We start from the raw sequence: 15,105 nt of genomic DNA, 5'->3' as shown, positions 1-15,105 counted from the left end.
AAAAGTTTAGAATGTTCAGCTGTGAAAATATATATATATTTTTTTTACCATGAAATTGTTATTTCAAACAGGTAGTTTTTTTTCCACAAGGGTATCAGGAAAAAATACACCATAAAATGTATTGTGCAATTTCTCCTGAGTACACAAATACATCATATGTGGTGGAAAGTAATTGTTTGGGCACACGGCGGGGCTCAGAAGAGAAGGAGCGCTATTTCACAGCAAAATTGGTTGGAATTATTAGCGTACGCCATGTTGCGTTTGGAGACCCCCTGAGGTGCCTAAACAATGGAGCTCCCCCACAAGTGAGCTCATTTTGGAAACTAGACCCCCCATGGCATAAATCTAGATGGGTAATAAGCACTTCTTCATACATTGAGGCATAAAAACAAAAAAAGTACTTTTTTTTTCCACAAAAATGTTATTTTAGGCTCAATTTTTTAATTTTTACAGGGGTAACAGGATAAAATGGACCTCAAAATTTGTTGGGCAATTTGTTCTGAGTACGCTGATACCTCATATGTGGCAGAAAACCACTGTTTGGGCGCACGGCAGAGCTCCAGAGGGAAGGACCGTCATTTGACTTTTTAAATAGAAAATTAGCTGGAATCGTTAGCCGCACCATGTTGCGTTTGGAGATCCCCCTGATGTGCCCAAACAGTGATGCTCCCCCACATGTGACCCCACGTTGTAAACTAGACCCCCCCATACAAAAAAATATTAGTTTGGCGAAATAAAAAATACAGACGTCAGTAAAAAAAAAATAAAAAAAAAATATATATATATATATGAGCGCCTGCAACTGACACTAAAGCGGGCTTTACACGCTACGATATTGCTAGCGATATCGTACGCAAAAGCACCTGCCCCCGTCGTGCATGCAATTTCGTGTGATCGCTGCCGCAGCGAACATTATCGCTACGGCAGCGTCACACGCACTTACCTGGTCGGCGTCATCGCTGTGACTGCCGAACAATCCCTCCTTCAAGGGGGAGGGACGTTCGGCATCACAGCAACGTCACCGCGACGTCACTAAGCGGATCAAATCAAATCAATCAAAGCGGAGGGGCGGAGATGAGTGGGACGTAACATCCCGCCCACCTCCTTCCTTCCGTATTGCGGCCTGCGGCAGGTAAGGAGACGTTCCTCGCTCCTGTGGTGTCACACACAGCGATGTGTGCTGCCGCAGGAGCGACGAACAACATCGATAAGCGACCATTACCGATTTTTGGTTTTGGGACGACCTCTCCATGGTGAACGATTTTCACCATTTTTGAGGTCGCTTAAGGTTGCTGGTGTCACACGCTGCGATATCGTTAATGACGCCAGATGTGCGTCACTAACAACGTGACCCCGACAAAAAAACATTAACTATATCGTAGCGTGTAAAGCGCCATTAAGGCAAGTGCCACACGTGAGAGCGATGCACAAATCTCGCATCGCATCACCCGACACAGCCGCACACTCCTGTCTGGAAGAGAGCGACCGTGTCGGATGATGCTTTGTGAGACTTGTGCATCGCTCTCATGTGTGGCACTGGGCTGATCCTTACAATATTCAGTAAAAAATAATGTAGTTGACGATTACTACAGTATAATTTTACTGGCCCTAAACTAAGTTTATTTGTATTTCTTTCTTAGTTTACAGAAAAAAAATCAGGACGCACGCATGGATGTGCTGGAAAAAGGGGGGGACTAGGTGGGATGGAAAAAAAGATGGATGGAAGAGGGCGCAATGGATGCAGGAGCAGCGGAGGATGGGTGAGGGCGCGGCGGATGGAGGAGTGGCGGAGGATGGGTGAGGGCGCAACGGATACAAAAGCGGCAGAGGGTGGAAGGGGAGTGGGAGGTGAAATTGGGGATAGCTACCTTACAGAATGGATCTAGGCAGCAGTATTGCAGCAGATCCAGAAGGGGGAGAGGTGGGAGAGGGGGCAGAGGATTAAGGGGATGGGAGACAGCAGACTGATGGGGGAGTGAGGTGGCAGATACAGGGGCGCAGCGGCAGATGGGGAGAGTGCTGTGGCTGATGGGGAGAGTGCTGTGGCTGATGGGGAGAGTGCTGTGGCTGATGGGGGGAGTGGGGTGGCTGATGGGGGGAGTGGGGTGGCTGATGGGGGGAGTGGGGTGGCTGATGGGGGGAGTGGGGTGGCTGATGGGGGGAGTGGGGTGGCTGATGGGGGGAGTGCTGTGGCTGATGGTGAGAGTGCTGTGGCTGATGGTGAGAGTGCTGTGGCTGATGGTGAGAGTGCTGTGGCTGATGGTGAGAGTGCTGTGGCTGATGGTGAGAGTGCTGTGGCTGATGGGGAGAGTGCTGTGGCTGATGGGGAGAGTGCTGTGGCTGATGGTGAGAGTGCTGTGGCTGATGGTGAGAGTGCTGTGGCTGATGGGGAGAGTGCTGTGGCTGATGGGGAGAGTGCTGTGGCTGATGGGGAGAGTGCTGTGGCTGATGGGGAGAGTGCTGTGGCTGATGGGGAGAGTGCTGTGGCTGATGGGGAGAGTGCTGTGGCTGATGGGGAGAGTGCTGTGGCTGATGGGGAGAGTGCTGTGGCTGAAGGAGGGAGTGCTGTGGCTGATGGGGAGAGTGCAGTGGCTGATGGGGGAGTGGAGCAGATGCAGAGGCGGCGCAGCGGCGGATACCAGGAGGCAGCAGAAAGAAAGCAGCGGCGTCATGCAGGGGGGCGCAGCGGGAGGAGAGTAGCGGCGTCACATGCAGGGGCGCAGCGGGAGAGTAACGGCATCACATGCAGGAGCGCAGTGGGAGAGTAGCGGCGTCACATGCAGGGGCGCAGCGGCAGAGTAGCGGTGTCACATGCAGGGGCTCAGTGGGAGAGTAGCGGCGTCACATGCAGGGGCGCAGCGGGAGAGTAGCGGCATCACATGCAGGGGCGCAGCGGGAGAGAAGCTGCCTCACATGCAGGGATGCAGCGGGAGAGCCGGGGCGAAGCAGATGGAGGAGGGCAACGGTGGATCGGGGGCTGTGACTCACAGATGGGCACCCGCAGGGATCGCTCTCCTCAGATTCCACGGAGGGAGAAGCTGAGGAGAGCGATCTCCTACAGCTCACCCAGTCCCAGATGCACGGTGCTTGGAGAGATCGGTCACAAGGCCGATCTCTCCAATCAAAGCTGGGGGCGGGTGCAGCAAAGCTCACCCAGCTCCAGCCAATGGCCAGTGCTACAGCTGCACTGACCATAGCTGGATTTAAATGCTTCAGCCATTTCCAATGGCTGAAACATTACACTGGCTGTGATTGGCTGAGTGGCGTTCATCAGCCAATCACAGCCTCCGTAGGTCCGGGAAGGAGACACCACCCCTCCTGAGGTCAGGTACAAGTCCTCTCTTTCCCGAATCTACAGTTTTTGAAAACCGATCGCGGACACCGGGGGTCCGGGGCCGCGATTTCGCCATGACGGATGTATCCGTCATGGGTCTTTAAGTACCAGGGCACCATGACTGATACATCCGTCAAAGGTCGTGAAGGGGTTAATATATAAGATAAGATACGATAAACTTTATTGATCCCACAGTGGGGAAATTTGCACATTACTGCAGCTCAAGGAGAGGGTGGGATAGAATAAAGAAAGAAAGATAAAAACACTATACACATGTGATATATAACAATGTACAGTACAGACCAAAAGTTTGGACACACCTCATTCAGAGAGTTTTCTTTATTTTCATGACTCTAAAAATTGTGGAGTCACATTGAAGGCATCAAAACTATGAATTAACACATGCGGAATGAAATACTTAAAAAAGTGTGAAACAACTGAAAATATGTCTTATATTCTAGGTTCTTCAAAATAGCCACCTTTTGCTTTGATTACTGCTTTGCACACTCTTGGCATTCTCTTGATGAGCTTCAAGAGGTAGTCACTGGAAATGGTTTTCCAACAGTCTTGAAGGAGTTCCCAGAGATGCTTAGCACTTGTTGGCCCTTTTGCCTTCACTCTGTGGTCCAGCTCACCCCAAACCATCTCGATTGAGTTCAGGTCTGGTGAATGTGGAGACCAGGTCATCTAGGGTAGCACCCCATCACTCTCCTTCTTAGTCAAATAGCCCTTACACAGCCTGGAGGTGTGTTTGGGGTCATTGTCCTGTTGAAAAATAAATGATGGCCCAACTAAGTGCAAACCGGATGGAATAGCACGCCGCTGCAAGATGCTGTGGTAGTCATGCTGGTTCTGTATGCCTTCAATTTTAAATAAATCCCCAACAGTGTCACCAGCAAAGCACCCCCACACCATCACACCTCCTCCTCCATGCTTCTTGGTGGGAACCAGGCATTTAGAGTCCATCCGTTCACCTTTTCTACAAAGACACGGTGGTTGGATCCAAAGAGCTCAAATTTGGATTCATCAGACCAAAGCACAGATTTCCACTGGTCTAATGTCCATTCCTTGTGTCCAAACAAGTCTCTTCTGCTTGTCGTCTGTCCTTAGCAGTGGTTTCCTAGCAGCTATTTTACCATGAAGGCCTGCTGCACAAAGACTCCTCTTAATAGTTGTTCTAGAGATGAGAAGGTGTGTCCAAACTTTTGGTCTGTACTGTACCTATACCTAATACAGCAAATAAATATATGTATATGAAGGTGTATATTAGTGATGGCAGTGTAGGTGAATTATCTAATTGAATGATAACATCATGATGTGTTATACAGTCTAACTGCAGTTGGAATGAAGGACCTACGGAAGCCCTCCGTCCTGCAGCGAGGATGTTTAAGTCTCTGACTGAAGGAGCTGCTCAGGCCCCCCAAGTTTCATGCAGAGGGTGGAGGGGGTTTTTCATGATGGCTGTCAGCTTTGCTAACATCCTCCTCTCACCCACCACAATCACAGGCTCCAGAGGACATCCCAGCACAGAGCTTGACCTCCGTATCAATTTTTCAATTTTGTTCCTGTCCCTTGCAGTACATCCAGCCCCCCAGTAGACCACTCCATAAAAAAGGGCAAATGCTACCACCGTGTCGTAGAATGCCTTTAACAGAGTCCTGCAGACACCGAGGGACCTCGGCCTCCTCAGTAGGTGGAGTCAACTCTGGCCCTTCTTATAAAGGACGTCTGTGTTCGTAGTCCAGTTCATCTTATTGTTGAGGTGAACACCCAGGTACTTGTAAGAGTCCACTGTCTCAACAACCTTTTCCTGGATGTTCACCGGTGCTGTAGGGGGTGACTTCCTCCTAAGGTCTATGACCATCTCCTTCGTCTTGCAGGCATTTACTTGAAGAGCGTTGGTCTCACACCAGCCAACAAAGTCACAGATGACACCCCTTTATTCCTAGTCATTCCTGTCTGATACGCATCCAATGATGGCCGTATCATCCGAGAACTTCTGAAAGTGGCAGTGGTCCGAGTTATACCTGAAGTCTGACATGTACAAACTGAACAGAAAGAGTGAGAGGACCGTGCCCTGTGGTGCCCCTGTGCTGCAGACTACCACATAAGACACACAGTCGTGGAGCCTCACATGCTGTGGTCTGTTGGTGAGGTAGTTGATCATCCATGCTATCAGCTGCTTGTCCATTCTGGCTCCCTCCAGCTTGCCTCTCAGCAGAGCAGGCCGGATGGTGTTGAAAGCACTGTAGAAGTCAAAGAACGTGACCCTCGCAGTGTTTCCTGCTTACTCTAGGTGAGAGAGACATCGGTGCTGCAGGTAGATGACAGCGTCCTCCACCCCGATGCCGTGCTGGTAGGCGAACTGCAGGGGATCCAGTGCTGGGCTCACCACAGGACCCTACTGCAAAAATAAGCCATACTTGCGATCACATAGAAAAGTGTCCAAGCAGCTAAAAAAGTTAAAGAATACGGCAGGACTCGTATAAAAGAAAGCAGACACCCCCAAAAGAAACCAAATCCCCCCAAAAAAAACAAAAATCGCACTTACCAGATCCCAAACAATTACAGCTGGCAAGTACTGATGGTGGATGGGCTCTCACACAGAGATCGGTGTCGCTGTCAGTTCCCTGACAGCTGTTCCAGCTGCATTGCACCGCAGAGCTGTGGATACAGTGACAGAGAAGGCAGAGGCAGTAATAAACAGTCTCTGCCTTATGTAGAGATTTCTTCTCCATTGCTACATGTTTGTTTATGCACTGCTATGTAATGACATTGTAGAACATCACTGCAGAGTAGGAGTCAGATGGCACAGACGTGTAAAGTCTATGAACAGTCCGAAACCAGTTTAAAATATCTAAACTTTTTTATTTACATAGTTCTTCAAGTTTAGGAGTGAAATATACTATAACGTGGGCACATTTTGTAATTGGGTTAACTTTCACTATTTTGCTCCATTCATACAAGAAATGGGTGGTAAATTTTGTGCGTCAGCGAGTGCACAGATCCGTACGCCATGTGCGGGCCCCTCTTCTTCCGTTAGAAACAAGAATACCTCGAATCCTAATTCCAATGCCCTGTTAACCGAAAAACTGGGAAATTATTTGTTTTTGCACTTTCTTATTTTCCTACTTTTATTCCGGGAGCAATTACGCTTTTATTTTTCCGCTCACATTTCCGTATGAAGAATTGTTTTTTTTATCATAAAGATAATGTGCTACTTTTAGGGTGGTTTCACACATAGCGACGCAGCAGCGATCAAGACCAGCGATCTGACCTTATCAGGGTCGCTGCTGCGTCGTTACATGGTCGCTGGTGAGCTGTCAAACAGGCAGATCTCACCAGCGACCAGTGACCAGCCCCCAGCTAGCAGCGACGCGTGGAAGCGGAACTAGTAAATATCGGGTAACCAAGGAAAGCACTTCTCTTGGTTACCTGATATTTACCTTAGTTACTAGCGTACGCCGCTCTCACGCTGCCACTGCCGGCTCCCTGTTCCCTGCACTCCTAGCCAGAGTACATATCGGGTTAGATACCCGATGTGTACTCCAGCTACGTGTGCAGGGAGCCGGCACTGGCAGCGTGAGAGCGGCGGACGCTAGTAACTAAGGTAAAAATCGGGTAACCAAGGAAAGGGCTTCTTGGTTACCAGATGTTTACCGTGGTTATAGCTTACCGCAGGCTGCCAGAAGCCGGCTCCCTGCTCGCTTCAGTTTATCTCTCTCTCGCTGTCACACACAGCGATGTGTTCTTCACAGCGGGAGAGCAATGTCCAAAAAATGAAGCAGGACATTCAGCAACGACTGGCGACCTCAGAGCAGGGGCCAGGTCGTTGCTGGATGTCACACACAGCGACAGTGACGGGATGTCGCTGCTACGTCACAGAAAATGGTGACTTAGCAGCGACGTTGTCATCGTCGCTATGTGTGATACCACCTTTACAGTTGTACTATTTACATAGCACATTTCATGATATTTTTTTTTACTACCCAAATGATATCTCACCTCCCTTATCTCCACTAATTTTCCATATAGGCTCATCTCCTTCCCATTCAAGTCCTTATAATATCGGATCTTCTCAGTGATTTTATTCTGTTTCAGAAAATTTCTTAACAAGGATGGATATGGACAGGGACAAGATGGCGGAGAGGATATTACACCTCACTCTAGAGATCCTCTTCCGGCTTACTGGAGAGGTGAGAGATTCTGATGACGTCACATTACATCATTCTTATCTATGGGAATAACAGATGGACAGAACTGGAGAGGTGAGGACTCTGGAAATGTCTGGAGTGAGATTTATTACTGTGTCTCTCCATAACCAGGATTACACAGTAGTGAAGAAGACCTCTAGTGAGCGCTGTCAGGCCCCCGTGTCTGAGGGATGGGGAAGATCCCTGAGCCCAATCACGGGGCCTCCACCTCACCCCCCGATACATGAGGACATCAATGACCAGAAGATCCTAGAACTCACCTACAAGATGATTGAGCTGCTGACTGGAGAGGTGGGAATGCTGGGACATTATACAGTAACGCTATGAAGGGATCGGGGGGTGACGGTATCATTGAATGTAGATAATGTAGAGACTATAGCACACATAGAAAAATGGAGAAAGTTCTTAGTGGTTTTTCAATGCTTTTTAATGGTGCCAATAGAGAAAAAGTTCCAAAGAGTATCAGTCCTAACGTTTCGACTTGTGATAGGTCTTCCTCAAAAGATTTTATCTGTGTGTATATATCAAAAATCAACAATAAGTGTACAAACAATAATGTGTCAATACAAAAACATGCAAGTCATATATGTACAGAAACGACATATCAATACATCACCAAGTATGTAGTTTAAAGCATCTTTAATATTTCCACCATATCATATCAAACAAGCATAGTTCAAAACAAGATCACACATATATGGAATAAACATAGTAGGAAAAAAATATAATAATAAGGGAGAAAAGGAAAGAAAGGAAAAAGGCATCAAGCACATACCTAATGGAACAACCTTAAGTTGTAAATTGACACGGACAAATGTGCCCGATTATGAGTCAAACGTCTATAATCATGAAACCTAACGGAAATTAGTTTTTTGACGTTTTCAAGGTTGTGAGTATATCATGTATGTGTGACAAACGTTTGCGTACCTTAAATGTTCGTATAGAATAATTTTTATGATGAAGTTGACAAGTCAGTAACTGCAGTAGATCTATGGATGTTGCTGATAGACAGATTCATATAGTGAATATATGTATAGCTTTGATGAAATACAAATATAGTTAGATACTGTAAGAGAAGGGGGAAAAAGATTTTTCAGAAAAAAGAGGGGGGGGAATAGGGGAAAGGAGAAGTTGTGAAGAATTGATGATTGTGTCTATAGAATACACACCTCTAGGTGAATAGTTTATTTCACCCTCAGGTCAGGTAAATACCAGGAAAATTCTTCTTATCTTACCAAAGGTAAATTGCAACGATGGCCAAAGGCCACCACATATCATATCAATGTATTACAGTTGTATTTTATGCACAAAATCTGTAACGCATGTAAAAAATATTCTGTTAAAAATATGAACATGTTATACCAAACTAAGAGGGCTTAAAGGTGAATATATAGGTGTGTGAACGGTAAGTATATAGGACCATATATCATTATAACCATCCCACATGACACAGTGTCAATATAATGTAATATTCCATTTTAGATCATAAACTTGTCTCGAATAAGGTTTGGCATACGTGATATGTAGCCACACTAAATAAGGTGACAAGTCTGAAAGCAGTTTGTATACTTAAGAATCATGTCTCACATTATATGCATTATATACTTAAATGTAGAATGCCCTTATTAATGTGTCACATACTAAAGGAAGCTGAGCTCCTATAGCAATGGTGTAGGTAGAAAGGTGGCAGGCGTGTGGAGTAGAAACTCACTCTATTAATGAAGCAAAATGGCATACAATGTACAATGGAGTGGTTCTCCTGTGCTGAAAATACCATGGTTCTCTCCTGGTGGCAAAGATAAAGTAATGAATCCCAATATGAGCAAATAAATCAGCTGAGTGAGATAACTCGTGTAACTCACCCTAATTCAGGACGTGCAGTGGTGATGTCAGTGGATACCGGAAAGCTAATAGAGTTTATACCGCTGCTGTAAGTGCGCACTTCCTGGTTGGTGGAATGCATGTGGTGAGTGAACCGCACGCCTTTTTGTATTGACACATTATTGTTTGTATACTGATTGTTGATTTTTGATATATACACACAGATAAAATCCTTTGATGAAGACCTATCACAGGTCGAAACGTTAGGACTGATACTCTTTGGAATTTCTTCTGTGTTAGCACCATTAAAAAGCATTAAAAAACCACTATGAACTTTCTCCATTATTCTATAAGTGTGCTATAGTCTCTACATTATCTTGAGTTTTTTCACTATTTAGCACCACCTGATCCGGTCGAGCCAGACCTAACCCTTCGGTATCATTGTATGTGTCAGGTTCCTATAAGATGTCAGGACGTCACCGTCTATTTCTCCATGGAGGAGTGGGAGTATTTAGAAGGACACAAAGATCTGTACAAGGACGTCATGATGAAGGTTCCCCAGCCCCTCACATCACCAGGTAATAGACAGGACTAAATACACACGGCCTATAATTATCTGTATGTAAGGAATGAATTCAGTCCCTGTATGTGTCTCCTCCAGTTCTATCCAGTAAGAGGACAACACCAGAGAGATGTCCCCGTCCTCTTCTCCCACAGGACTGTAAACAAGAAGACCCCGATGTTCCTCAGGATGTGATTCCTCCAGCTCTATCCAGTAAGAGATATCTACTCATGCACTTTCTGCACTAATTTTGTGTTTACATTTTTAGACATTCTGCTCTGTTATTTTTTTCAGCTGTATTTTCTTTCCTTCTGCTTCTTCTGCTGTTTGTTTCTAGTGCCTTCTCTATGACATTATGACGGCAACTTAAAGACCTGCAGAGGGTTCATGAATACCCTGTTTCCCTGAAAATACGACCTACACCGAAAACAAGACCTAGCATGATTTTATGGGATTTTTAGACAATGTTTGAAATATAAGCCCTACTCCATAAATAAGCCCTAGTTACAGTCAGGGCCAGTGTTGGGAGGAGTAAAACTGCGCAATTTCTCAGGAACTCCACTTTCTTAGGGACCCAGTCAGTTGTATTCTAAGGTTGATTGTTTAAGGACCTTTGATGAGTTCAAAGTCATGTGACATGATGTAACCAAAGGTCTCTTAATTGCAGGAGTCTAAACTGAACAGGAACAGGCTGGCATGCAGGACTAGTATTAGGGGAAAGGGAGAGCAAACTGCAATCTCACAGGCCCCCATTCTCCTAGCTGCCCCAGTGTTTATATGCCAATTATAGGACTGCTTAAGGACCTTTTTGACATCACGTCATGTGACCAAAAGCTTGTTCACGCAAATTTTAACCAGCTTTGCCAATATGGGCAGAGCTTGGCCAGAAAAAGAGTGTGATGCCACCGCTTTTCTAATTCATTACAAACTGCGGCGTTCCCTATGCCAGAAATCTCACTCCAGTCCCTGACGTCATTTGTCAGTGTCCATCGCTGGTCTTGATGAATTGGAGCCTCACTGTTTGTCTGCACAGACTGCAAGATCCTGCTACCTGCTTACCTGCTACCTACACTATGATGTGGTCCATGAAACACGTACCAGAAAAAAAATGTACATATAAAATAAAAAACTTTTTCAACTCACCTTTCCAGTGACGTTCTGTGCAGCCTGTTCTCTGCAGCTTCATGGCTGGCTCATGCATATTCATGAATGCAGCCAGAGCCGACCTGGAAGAAGCTGCAGAGAGCGGTGAGCGGATGCTGCAGAGCCGAGGAGTTAAGCACCATGAACAACAGGAACGTGACAGGTGAGTTATGTCCATGTGCAATCACGGAGTACGGATCACGTATCACGGATTGCACATGGACAACCGCATAGGCGTTTTTTACACGTCAGTAAAGAACGTCTGTTTTTTTACTGACGTGTGAAACAGGCCTAATGTTCGTCTTTGAAAAAAAATCTCTTTGAAATTGTCTATGTTGTGGATCAATGTTACAAGGAGATTTTTGCAAGTTTTGCCAACTGTCATGGTAATATCTGAATCTGTAGAAATTATAGATCCTTGTACTCTGCTTGTTAACTGCTCTGATGTCTGTGAGCAGTGCAAGGAGATGCAGGCGTCGAAACACAGGCTTGGGCAGGCTAGCAAGAGTTATTCTCTGCTGGGCTGCTTGTTAATGTCTTTGATCACATGCTGTAGAGGAGAAAGTATCTATCGCTCCCCTTCTGTATATGCTGGCTGGACTATTTCATTAATGCAAGCTATAGGTTACCTTCCTTCCGCGGGGGATAACAGATTAGATTTGGTCAGGAGAATAGTAAGGCATGGGACTTCGGCATCTCCATCTTCAGGGGTAATCCAGAGGTTAGGAATAGCTTAGGGTCCCCTAGCGTGATGGACAGTATAGGAGCCCCGTGTCCCTCATCTTGCAGTCACATTGTGACAATGAATCAGATTATTTCCTGTAGCACATTCCAGAGAACTGGTGCTAGTAATGGGAGATTCAAATTAACAAAGATGTAACGCTTAAGGCCCCGTTAGATGCAACGACATCGCTAATGAGATGTCGTTGAGGTCACGGAATTCGTGATGCACATCCGGCCTCGTTAGCGACGTCATTGCGTGTGACACGTACGAGAGACTGCTAACGATGCAAAATACTCACCAAATCGTTGATTGTTGACCCGTCGTCCATTTCCCAAATGTTGTTATTTGTTCTGGACGCAGGTTATTCGTCGTTCCTGAGGCAGCACACATCGCTACATGTGACACCCAGGAACGACGAACACCGTACCTGCGTCCTCCGGCAACGAGGTGGGCGTGACTTCCATGCGGCTGCTCTCCGCCCCTCCGGTTCTATTGGACGCCTGCCGTGTGATGTTGCTGTGATGCCGCACGAACCGCCCCCTTAGAAAAGAGGCTGTTCGCCGGCCACAGCGATGTCACTAGGAAGGTAAGTATGTGTGACTGCTCCTAGCGATATTGTGCGCTAGGGGCAGCGGTTTGCCCGTGATGCACAAACGGCGGGGGTGGGTGCTTTCACGTGGCGTGTAAAGCGCTCTTTAGATGTCGAAATTGGACAACAGATTCAGAATACATTTTTTTCCTAATTTAGTTTTTGATGTTATGGTTTTAAAAAAAAAAATGTACTTTCAAGATATCATTAAAAAATAATAACATTGTGTTTATTTTTAGCAGATGACTGTATTGGGAGTTCAGATGGAAATCTATTATCTTCAGAATTTAAAACAGATGATGAAAGTATCACACATCTTACATATGAAGAGCATGCTGTTGTCCCAGATATACCTCCAGCTCTTCCTTGGAAAGCTTTATCATCAGATCTTTTCAAACAAGTCCAAAATTCCGATTTATCACAGAATTGTAAGCAAAATAAAAGTTCCAGATGGGATGTGGAACATGAAACGGCTACTACAAGGGAGAAGCCATTCTCATGCCCAGAATGTGGAAAATGTTTTACTCAGAAAATAATCTTTGCTAACCATCAAAAATATCACACAAGGGAGAAACCATTTTCATGTTCAGAATGTGGGAAATGTTTTATTTGGAAATTAGAACTTATTGAGCATCAAAGAATTCACACAGGGGAGAAGCTATTTTCATGTTCAGAGTGTGGGAAATGTTTTAATTGGAAATCACAACTTGTTGTGCATCAAAGATGTCACACAGGGGAGAAGCCATTTTCATGTTCAGAGTGTGGGAAATGTTTTAATTGGAAATCACAACTTGTTGTGCATCAAAGATGTCACACAGGGGAGAAGCCATTTTCATGTTCAGAGTGTAGGAAATCTTTTATTCGAAAATCAGAACTTGTTGCGCATCAAAGATGTCACACAGGGGAGAAGCCATTTTCATGTTCAGAATGTGATAAATGTTTTACTAGGAAATCAGGTCTTGTTCACCATCAAAAAAATCACTCAACATAAACCATTTTTATGTTCTGAATGTGTAAATTGTAGTTCTCAGAAATCAGATCTTGTTAAACATGTGAAGAAGCCGCACAGGGAAGGAACCTTTTTCATGTTGTGTAGAATTGAAATGTTTAACTGGTAAATCAAGTCTTGCCCAAATCAGAAAACCAACAGTGGAGCAGCCATTTTTGCTTTCAGAATTTGCCAAATGTATTTTATCATTAATCAGGACCTGTTGTCAGATGAGTCACACGGGAGAAGCCATCATGATAGTTCCATAATTTGAAAGGTTTTTTTTCCTAAAATCGGCTGTAGTTCCTTAAGTAAGAATTTGTGAGGGAAAGAACCATTTTCTTTCTTTTTCGAAATTATTGTATTTTTTGGACCATAAAACACACCTATATTTTGAAGGCGGAATATAGGGAAAAAAATAATGCAAAAAAATGTGGTCATAAAGCACTGTCATGGGTAGGATCTGCTGCTAACACTGTTACGGGGATAAAATCCCCCAATTCTGTACTAATGTCCCCCATACTGGGCCCCTTCCAGGTATATGTGTCTCTCATACTTATATATATGTTTTTCATCCTGGTATATATTTTGCCCATCTTTATCCCATAGTAGTATATATGATCCCCATCCTGGTATATACAGTATGGCTCTTGTCCTAGTATATATGTCCCCATACTTGTATATATCATCTCGGGCCCATTCTTGTATATATTTCCCAATCACGCTGCACACATAAAAAAAATAAATGATTATACTCACCAGCCCTCCGCTCTCCCGGTGAACGGTGTACTCTTCTGATGCTGGCAAGTGACTTTAGCATATAAGCGGCGCAGCGCATGACATTACTGCCATGTGCCCCCAGTTACACGCAGGCGTAAGCTGCCAGAATATTCACTGCTCCCCACAGCCGGGATTATGGGCTTGGGGAGCAGTGAATATTAATTCTCTAATAGACACACGTGATCGCACAGCCACAGCAATAAGCCGACGGCTGGGTGATCATATGTACCCAATATTAAAGAGAATGAATATTCACTGCTCCTCACGCTTATAATACCGCCCAACTCTTGGTTGGCGCTGGCTTCATTGCCTAGAGGTGGGCGGGATTATGGCGTGGGGAACAATGAATATTCATTTTCTTTTTTAGCTGGCACACTGTTAGCCCTTTTGAAAGCCTCTAAGAATATTTTTTAATAGTTTTGATACTGGATTATATTTAGATAATTCACTAATCTCAGGTTTCCCACTGCTTTATTTACTAAAAAGAGCAGCCCCAGATTGGAGATAGGAACTCTGAAGTATATCACATTGTATATAATTGCATTTCAAATCTTGTTGTTTTGTCAATAAATGCTTGTAAAATATATATTCTTCATGCCTAGCTTTCTCTGTTGTCTAGATGTGATGATTTTGCCTCAGAACCTCTAGAGTTGGCGCAGACCTGTAGGCATTTCACACAAAAATAGTGAGGGGAGAATTGAATCACACTGCATCCTAGATATGTGGAAGTTAAGACGCTCTGGGCACAAATCATCAAAGCTTCTATGCCAAAAAAATTGTCACAAAAGCTCTGAAAAGTCTCAAAATTCGGAAAGATGTGTCAATGTCGCGGGCGGAGGGGTTGGGAACGCCGCTCGCCTGGAATCGCTGATGCTCGGGTCCAGTGCTTCTGCTCCTCGGTGGCTCGAGCATGGGGCTGGACCCGGGGGCTCGAGCAGCGCCTCCTTGCC

General features: G+C 45.2%; 1 protein-coding gene across 1 annotated transcript; it reads left to right on the top strand.

Moving 5' to 3' along the window:
• The first annotated feature begins 8,801 nt into the window (after nucleotides 1–8,801).
• Nucleotides 8,802–14,741, top strand: LOC142282750 (uncharacterized). Its single transcript, XM_075333026.1, has 3 exons — nucleotides 8,802–8,832; nucleotides 10,031–10,144; nucleotides 12,630–14,741. Exons 1-3 carry the CDS (start codon nucleotides 8,802–8,804, stop codon nucleotides 13,376–13,378), a joined length of 894 nt encoding a protein of 297 aa, XP_075189141.1. The 3' UTR covers nucleotides 13,379–14,741.
• Nucleotides 14,742–15,105: the final 364 nt, after the last annotated feature.

This window comes from Anomaloglossus baeobatrachus, unplaced genomic scaffold (genome assembly GCF_048569485.1).
Source record: "Anomaloglossus baeobatrachus isolate aAnoBae1 unplaced genomic scaffold, aAnoBae1.hap1 Scaffold_52, whole genome shotgun sequence".
Classification (NCBI taxonomy): domain Eukaryota; kingdom Metazoa; phylum Chordata; class Amphibia; order Anura; family Aromobatidae; genus Anomaloglossus; species Anomaloglossus baeobatrachus.
Note: the sequence above shows the minus strand (reverse complement) of the source record. Positions and strands in the feature narration are given on the sequence as shown.